General features: G+C 40.3%; 1 protein-coding gene across 1 annotated transcript; it reads right to left on the bottom strand.

Annotated features, from left to right (window-relative positions):
- Window positions 1-2,945: 2,945 nt before the first annotated feature.
- On the bottom strand, window positions 2,946-6,663 carry LOC123980362 (myelin-oligodendrocyte glycoprotein-like). Its single transcript, XM_046064717.1, has 6 exons — window positions 6,501-6,663; window positions 5,783-6,160; window positions 5,496-5,588; window positions 5,249-5,367; window positions 4,926-5,159; window positions 2,946-4,486 (listed from the first exon to the last, which is right to left on the bottom strand). The coding sequence occupies exons 1-5, from the start codon at window positions 6,595-6,597 to the stop codon at window positions 5,115-5,117; spliced, it is 732 nt and encodes a 243-aa protein (XP_045920673.1). The 5' UTR covers window positions 6,598-6,663; the 3' UTR covers window positions 2,946-4,486; window positions 4,926-5,114.
- Window positions 6,664-9,705: the final 3,042 nt, after the last annotated feature.

Raw genomic sequence — 9,705 nt, forward strand, 5'->3', positions numbered from 1 at the left:
TTTATTCAAATTATTCAGCAGAGCAGAAGCAGGGATATAGAAACCAGAAGGGGGAAATCCCACGCATGCAGCATGAGAGCTGTGACCACCCTCACCGAGCGCCATCAAATAATCAAGTGGACCCACTTGTGTGTGACTCGCACTGATTTTGTGCCCAAGCGGTAAAATGACGTGCAGAGCTTCAATCTAAAACGTTAAAAACTGAGGCGTCATCTTGCTGCGTTTGGGTCTGTGAGCTGCACTTTATCAGAGGTGCTGAAGTTAACGTGTGGATTTATGGTGAGATTTCTGCCTGATCACAGGTGTTGACGTTTAGTTTTGTTTGGTGAAAAGGTTCAATCAAAAAATTTACTTTCCCAAACAACAGACACAAAAGAAGAGTGAAGACTAAATCATGTGTGCTGACTCAGCAAGGATGATATTAAATGAGTTGATCTACAGGAGAAACATATTTTAAAGCAATAAATAATGCCCCGAGAGCATCACAACAATATATTCCATTATTTTAATATGTTGAATTGTCACCTGCCACATGAATTTGTGTTTCTCTTTAAATCAAAACATATCCACCATTAATTTGGTGCATGAAAGGCAGAATTTTTCACCAGAATGCAAATTAAGTCCCTAATGCTCAAACTCTTCTGTGGGAGGACCCCCAGACCCCCCACTTATAGAACCACTGATCTGGCGCCACCATTAGGCTACAATTTCAGTTTGTCCAACACTAATAGCAAAACCAAAGACTTTCCCATCAAGCCTAGCTTTACAGCTGTATTTAGTACTAATTAGCAATTGTTATAATGCTAAAACACTAAGGTAACATGGTGAACATGGTAAACATACCTGCTAAATATGAACATGTTAGCATTGTGTTGAGCAGGTTGAAGTAAAAAATACAAAAGTAAAACTTCCTTTAGATTTAGTTTGCATATTCTCCCCCTTCCTGTGTCCTCACAGTCCCGGGTTAATTCCCCAGGTGGCCCCAGAGCAAAAGCTGTGATGTGTTGGTTTGTCTTTAGTAGCCTAATTAGTTTGTGATAATGTGATTACTTACAAGTATATTTAGTAAAATGCAAAAGTACAATATAAAACGATCTAGTAAAGCCCTAAAACTAGATGTGAAATAAATTAATGATGTTATCTTAAAATTACCACACAGTGAACCCGGACACCCAGAAACAATTACTCATCTCTGGGAGAGATTGCTATGAAATTTTGCTCTTATATATTCATGTTCCCCTCAGGATGACTTGTAGAAACTTTGATCATCTCACTTCTCATCTAGTTGCTTCTGCACACAGATAATCAAAAGGCGCTCTGTTCACTTCGTTCTTGCTGTTTGAGGGTGAAAAGGTTCACGGGCATCGTGAGGTCTGGTATTTTTTATGTAATTTGACTAAAAACCTTTAATTTGAACTAGGATTATTACAGTAACTTAATAAAAAAGTAGTAGTAGTGTGCCTTAAAATAATTATAACAACATTGGTAAAACAGGTTTAATACTTATTCCTCTGATTTATAGCTTACTTGTCAGCCCGTTTTGAAAATTATCATTAAATTCAGAACAGTATTGGAATAAATTTAGCCTACATTTTAACTGTTTACAACAGCAAACCTACTATATACACTAAATAACTGTAAATGTAATAATGTCAGTGTTAATGTAAAATAAATAATATTCCTGACATCAAAGTAAAGAGTGGCCCAAATAGATTTCAGAAAAAGGTATGAAAAGTTAATGTGAAAGGTAAATGCTATACTCTGTCATGGTTATTATGGGCCAACATAATGAACACACACACACACACATCTTAGTTTATTTATTTAGATTTATGATTAGACATATAGTCCAATATCCAAGGGGAAAAGGTGATGTTAGCCTGTATTTCATTCACCAGTCACATACAGCTGGGCTCCCATTCATTGTCCTGACCCCGGCTTCCTGTTCATTCTTACCCAACGGATTTGAAACAACTGCTCTAGTCAGAGCTGAAACACAAACCTTAAACCTTTGCTGGTTTAACTGTTTAAAACAAGCTGCAGCATCACAAGTTGAAAACGTTAATCCATAAACCAAATAAAACTAGTTACTAACCAGCATATTTACCTTTGGAGGATCCTTCCATTAGAGTTTCTGTCATTTGAATTAATGTCATCCAACCTGTGCAACATAACCAAGCAACCACAACAATGTTGAAATTATTTTCCAGACCAACACAAAATTTTCCACTTGACACTTGACTTTTTCTGTCATTTTCCATGTGTTTTCCATGACTAGAACGGTCAACTTTTTCCAGGTTTTGTCTTTTACAGACCTTTTCATAGCCTGCTCTTTATTATTTTTTGGTCTTTCAGAGAGCAAACTAAGACAAATCATAAATTCAATTGACCTACCTAGAGGGTGGTAATCTCAATTCTCAGATATAATCGTTGGAAAGAAAATTGCAAAGTTTAGGCAAATGTAGCAACTCCTCACATTTTCAGTATATAACTGATACAATTTGACATGCAGGAGCTGTAGGAGTCCACACTGAACTTCATCTTTATGCAGTATTAAAGTTTAATACCAGAAAAGAAGACCAACATTTCTTTCAATGTTAAGAAAGAATCAACATTTTCAACATTACAGGGAGCCACACAACAGGACGAAGTTTCTGACCTATATGAAACAACAAAAGCATGTTTTCAGTGGCTCCACCACTGAACATCCAGATCAGTAATGACCAACCTTTTATTTACTGTAAAATCAACTGAGAGTAGAAGGTAGCATATAAACTAAGAGTATAATGAAGGAGATCTGTAGCTCAACATAACACCAGACAGAGAAGCAGCCCTGATGCCTGTTGCTCTACATGGTGGACTGAATCTAACATTTAAATGATCTGTTCATCTGAATCTTCACCTTCATGCAGAGACAGCAGAAAGATTTAAGTCAACACATTGTAGTCATTTGTAGAGGTGATTTATTTGGCTACTATAAAATAAGTGCACAAACATTGTAGAAATACTTCAAATGTACAAAATCATAATGTCCCTAAAACAGAACTTAACAAAAACTGAATGTTTTTCCAGACGTTTACTCTTAAAAGCAAAACACTAGAGGTAAATCTTACAAAGTAAGTTCAAGGGCAAGAAGTTGATTAATGTTTAACATCATAAAAGAAAAACAATGTTTCAAAGTGAAAAAAAAACAAAGAAACATAATATAAACATAACTTCAGTGAGGACCAGGTGCCCTGACCAAAGGCCCGTTCACATTTGATGTTTTGGGAGTGTAAAACTTGAGATTAAACTTCAAAAAACAGCTTATTTCCATATAAAGTAAATTTAGCTCTTAAAGTGTCAGACAGCTGCCTGATATTATTTAGTTCCCCATTTCACACCAAAATAGTCTGAAAGCTGAAAGAGCCCACTGCCATCAGGGTATCTGTTTCCATAAAAGGAGGGTCTGCAACCATGTTCAGGCAGGTGGTACATCCACATGAACATTGACCACCGAATCACACTGCCTCCGCCAGCCTGCCTTCTTCCCTTAATGATAATGGCACAAGGTTTTGTAGTGAGAGGTATGTGGTTAATAAATATTTACACTCACGACTGATCTCTACAGAACTAGTTTTTAAAGGTTTTCAATTTAGCGAAGAGTAAAACTCCACTGAGTAAACACGGACGTTACAACAAGGCTCATTTTACAATCAGGAGCCGGCTCCTGATCATCATGTTCGTGGTTTTCAGCCACCTACTGATATGTAGTCTACTACAGTCAAGTAACATTTTGAAAATAAGTTCATTTGTGAATCGTATAGATCAGTCTCAAACAAAACAGGGTTCTCACAGTTATCCTCCTTCGGGGCAGGAGAGCCCGATGAAGAAAGGCTTGGCACCTCAGACTATTTTTTACATTTTACTTAAGATTGGTATATACTGTATGTCAGAGGTCACACGCCTTTGGAGAGGTTAATTTCCAGGGACACATTGATCGATGTTGCAGTCGGAATTGAACCTGAGTCTCTCAAAACAAAGGCATGCATCTTATCCACTGATGCATCACCAACCCCTTTATTGTGTTTGAGCAAACTATAAAAAAAACAAATATAAAGTCTCAAAGTGATCCTGCTGATAATGATCAGTTACAATCACGGTTAACGTGAATTATGGAGGTACCTTGCTAACCAAGCTACATCGCACCCTCATTTCATCCAAAGATGGTCACGTCAGATGCCTCATTGCAAAATAAATAAATCAAGATGGCGGTGGCCAAAATGTCAAACTCGAGGCTTCAAACCAACAGTGACGTCACGGTGACTACGTCCACTTCTTTTATAGAGTCTGTGGTTGAGAGAAGAGGACAGTTCTGGCACAGTTCTTCTGCAGGCAGTACTTTCCACAGTCTGACCAAAACGTGTTCAGCAAGAACATCCACAAATTTAAAGAAAACTTTTTCCCAGGGTGTCTGATGCAGCCACGTCCCAGAGTTTGAGGTGAGCTGAGGATGAAGAACACACAGAGCAGAGGCCATGAGTTGTTTCTGCACCAAAGCCTTAATTCAACATAACTACATTTTACTGCTGATAAACCCACGTACAACATAAACTTCTCAAACATCTGCAGGTTAACAGATTAAAGCTCCAGAGTTCATTTGACTGCACGTCCAGTGCAAAGTTATGGATATAAAGTATTTCTTTATGAGCAACTAACTAGAAGCCACATTGGATACAAAAGACTCAAAAAGCAGACCAGCTTCACCTTCTTCTCTTAAAAAGAAAAGCTGACAGAGAAAGTAGAAGAGGCTCTTAAAAAAAAAGATCCATTTATTGCACTCGTAACAGATTTTGCACAAAAATAAATAAATTATTTGTGTGTCTGAGGAGCCTCTTCTGCTGTTTCTCAGCAGGGGTCAAAGTTCATGATCAAACCAGACTCACCTTCATTCTGATGGTAATCTGTGTCCATCATGAAGAGCTCCCTCCTGCTGATCCAGTGGGTCCACTTGTGGCTGGAGGTGATGCTGGTCTGAATCCCTGAACTGATGAGGAAGATCCAAGAAGGGGAGAAGTGTAGAACGCTCTCGTCTCCGTTAACATCAAATACGAACGAGCTCTTGAGCAAGGCACCTAGACTGGAAGTAGCCTTTCTGGGGTGACTTCATACTTTGGCAGCTGGAGGGACAAGTTTAATAATCAGTAAACTGTCTCCAAGAAACGTCTGGTCAGATTTACACAACGTGATCAGTTTCCTTCTGACTCACATTTAGTTTTTGAGGCTTGTGTTTAATCACATATCCAGCGACGCCACCACAGACTCCCAGGACCAGTAAGACACCGAAAACCACAGCTGGGATCCAAACGCCCTGATAGGATCGACCACCTGATGTGAAAAAAGACAGAGGCAGAAGTTACAGTAACTGAAATACAACAGATACACAAATCTGAGTGTGATTCAGCACTAATTATGTTAATTCTTTCTCTCCTCACAGAATTGAACCGTCTCCTCACCTTTAACATCCGTCTCCTCCTTTGGATCAGGAGTTTGGACATTTGTGGGAAGCAGCGGCGTCTCTGTCGTCGAGGATTTAACAAAGTTTGGATCTGAAAAAACACATTTAAAAGATTAACACCACAATATTTAAAAAAAAACAAACTACTATTATAGGAGGACAAAAGTTGTTCTACAGATGTCTGTTTTTGACCTGTGTGCAGAAATCGTCTATGTTCACTACATTTTGACAGTAAAGTTCTGCCTTGTGTTGCAATCTGGACCATCAGCATCTAAACAAACTCACCAACACTAAGTAGAATAATTGACTCCTTCACTTGGCTGTTTAACTTGGGGATGAAACATTTGTATCTCCCTCCATCAGCCGGCGTCACGTTGGTGATCTTCAGAGAAATGTTTCCACGTTTCAGTTGGTCTGTGAACAGCATCGTCCTGCCGAAGTACGACTGGAGCTTCATGTCCAGGTTTTCACGTCCGTCCCTGTAAACGTGCACGTAGTCGACCCGGCTCAGACGATCAGAGGGGTCGGGCTTGAGATCTGGCTTCGACCACTCCACGGTCAGATCCTCCACATTGTAAGCAGGATCCAGGTGGCACGGCAGGATGACGTCATCACCCGGAGCAGCGATGATTGGCTGAAGTGACCCGATCACACGAGGCTGACCTGGAAAAAGGAGGAATATTTATGTACAGAGATGAGCCGCATAAATAAAAGCTGTATTTCATGTTACGTGTGGTTCAGTGGCTTAAACAGCAATCAGCAGCTTATCAACTTTATTGATCCACACATCACATCAATGTTATAACGTTAGTTTTAAAGTTACAGCGAAGCCATAATAATAATAATAATAATTTCTAATCACATCTGAGTTCATGTAGGCTACACTAGCCTAAACTATCAGGAGAACAATGGTCACAGTCGCTATTTTATTAACTCATAATGGCACGATATTTGACTGAATGAATGAAAGTAACTCAGCTCTGGTAGCGAAACATGAACGTACCTTCAATGGGTGTCCAGACAGCCGTACTCAAACATACGGCGAGAGTCCAAAGTGGAAAAAAGGTAAAGTCAAGCATGAAATTCCCGAAGTGAACCATAAAAACAGCCGAGTGAGACAAACACAAATCTACCTCCGTCAATTGAGCTCGACTGGCGCTGAACTACTGAAGGAAGCGCTGTGCAACCCTTTTTATACTCCTCCCTCCGCTTGTAGGACGTGATGAGTCATCATCATCACGTGCATGTTATTTTCCACGGAATATAGTCGGGGTTTCTAGCATCTTCTGTTATTTATCGTCATGTGATGTTTGTTAAAGCTACAACTCTAAGAATGTAAGTAATGTATTTTATTATATCCTCTAGGGCAAATGCCTTGTTATTATGGGTCTGCCTCTGTCACAGGGGCGTTGATAGACATGTTAGATTTATTTTCAATAGAAGTGTATGAAATGTGTTAGTATGTACATCAGAAAGGGCTTTGACCTGAGCATAAGCATACATACCTGTTACCACCTGAAAAATTCTGGCATGGGGTCCTCCAACCATGTAAACAATTTGCCATTGCTACACTGTCTCACCTGACACTGCATCCTGTTTGTATACTTTGTCTGTCTCTCCCCAGGTTCACTTACCCTCGTCCTCTGTCAAGTCAGCTGGACTCGCTCACCTGCCCCCCGTCTTCCCGGCTTTCCCTTGTGCCTCCCCAGTCAGTCTGCCACTACACTTCTCCACCAACCCCCTGATCAGTTCTCCGTGCCTCCTCTCTTCCACGGTCCCCAGTGTCCCCTGGCTATCTGGTCTCAGTCTCCTCGGTTCCCTGTGCGTGCGTTTCCTCTGCATCCACCTCTCCCTTAACTCCAGTCCCTCAATCCCTTCTTTCCCCTAATAAAACCTGTTAATCTTGAGCGTTGCATTTGGGTACACTCTGTCCATACCACAACATGACGTCCTTACTGTAACCCAAACCATGATGTTTTGAGTAGGCCTAGTGTGTAGCTTATGTAGCCACAATATACTATGTTAGCTAAATAGCATTAGCTATGTGAGTTACATTAGCTAGTCAAAGGCTGTGTTCAAAATGGGCAAAACTGCTGTCCGAGTGATATTATTAATGTGAGCGTGAAATGAAAGTGCTGTTTAGGAGAAAAAACTGTCAGATTTAGTCAAAGTGGATTTGGTGCCAATGAGGAGAACCTCGGTTTTGTCACTGTTAAGTTTGAGGAAGTTGCAAGAGAACCAGGATTTAATTTCCGTTAGGCAATCAGAGAGGGAGGCTGTTGGGAGAGATGTGGTAGGTTTGGTGAACAGGTAGAGCTGGGTGTCATCCGCATAGCAGTGGAAATGGATGTTAAATTTACGAAAGATATGGCCAAGAGGAAGCAGATAGATTATGAACAGAGGGGGCCCCAAGACAGAGCCCTGGGGAACACCGGTAGTGACAGGGGATAGCTCTGATTTGAAATGTTTGAGTTGGATGAACTGAGTGCGGCCAGAGAGATATGATTTAAACCAGTCCAAGGGTGTATCAGTGAAACCAATGGAGACTCTGTCAAGCAGGATGTTATGAGAGATGGTTGCACTCAGATCAAGGAGAATGAGAATAGTTAGTAGTCCAGAATCAGCTGCCATGAGAAGATCATTGGTGATTTTTACGAGCGCTGTTTCTGTGCTACGGCAGGCACGGAAACCAGATTGGAATTGTTCATAGAGGTTATTGTCAGACATGTGAGCATGGACCTGAGATGCAACTGTCTTTTCAGGGATTTTAGAAAGAAAAGGTAGGTTAGAGATGGGACGGAGGTTATTGAGAGTATAGGAGTTATTGCAGCTGATTTTAGAGATGAGGGAACAATACCAGAGGTGAGAGAGGAATGTATAATTGTAGTTATTTGGGAAGAGAGAGAGGGTAGGCAGATTTTTACTAAGACGGTAGGAAGAGGGTCAAGCTGACAAGTAGTTGAATGTAGTAGTTTCGAATTTCTCATAATGTCCAATATTTCAACAACAGAGTGAAGCGAGAAACATGAAAATGAATAAGAAAGAGGTGTCGGGAGAACTGAAAAAGATAGACTGTTAGAGGTATTAGTAGTCAGTTGCTGGTAAATCTTGTGTACTTAAAAAATGACATTAAGGAGTAACAGTAAGCAGATGAGTACAGATGAGGCGCGAGAGAGTCCGGTGGTCGCAGTATGTTGTTGACCATGGAAACAGTGTTCTGGTATTACTTTCACCTGAACTGATTATATCTGCATAATAGGTGGATTTGGCTGTAGAAAGAGCGTCCTTGTAGTGGAGAATGTGGTTTTTGTACATTTATTGGTGCACAACGAGTCCAGTTTTCTTGTAAACATGTTCCAGGTGACGACCTTTTACCTTGAGTTGGCGTAGTTCTGATGTAAACCATGGGGCAGAATGGGTAAACAAAACAGTCCGGGTTTTTAAAGGAGCCAGAGAATTGAAAATGTTTTGTAGGCCGTCGTTGTAATGAAAAACCAGATCATCAGTTTAAAAACAGTTTATACTGGGGAGGCAGTTAATTTCAGTAAAGAGAGTATTTAAATTAATGTCCTTAATATTTCTGAATGAAATTACACATGGCAGTTTATTTTGGACAGTGTTAGGTTGACATTAAAAGAAATTGACATATGATCAGTAATGGGGAGGTCGGCCGCAGTGCAACCATGAGGAGTGACACCAGAGCAGCAAAACAAGTCCAAAACATGATCTTTTTTAGAGTGAGTGGCAAAGTGAATATGTTGCTCCAATCGAACACTGTCCAGGCAAGATGTAAATTCCCTTGTGTATGTATTAGAGGTATTATCCATATGTATATTGAAAAACATGTTCCTCTGACACCCAGGCAACACGGACGTGAGTCCTGCAGCTGATTTGCAGATCTTGTCGGCTGGAAATGTTTTAATAACCTTCCAAACTTTCTCGATTTTATTTTTGTGTTGCTGTATCTGTACGGGAGTTATTTTAAGAACTTAATGGTTTTATCCAGTTTGTTATCCACACAAGTCTTGCCGATGTCCACCTGAGATCGGTATGTCGGCATTAAATTTATTCCTCAGAAATAGTAGCCATCCTGCAGCGGTGTGTTTACAGCAAACAAAAGAGATCTGGGGACTTTCCCAGGTACTTTTGGTCAAAAAACTGCTTGAGATGCCTTCAAGCTTGATGCTGCCTATTATCCATAAACCAGC

The sequence above is a fragment of the Micropterus dolomieu genome, linkage group LG12 (assembly GCF_021292245.1).
Source record: "Micropterus dolomieu isolate WLL.071019.BEF.003 ecotype Adirondacks linkage group LG12, ASM2129224v1, whole genome shotgun sequence".
NCBI lineage: Eukaryota > Metazoa > Chordata > Actinopteri > Centrarchiformes > Centrarchidae > Micropterus > Micropterus dolomieu.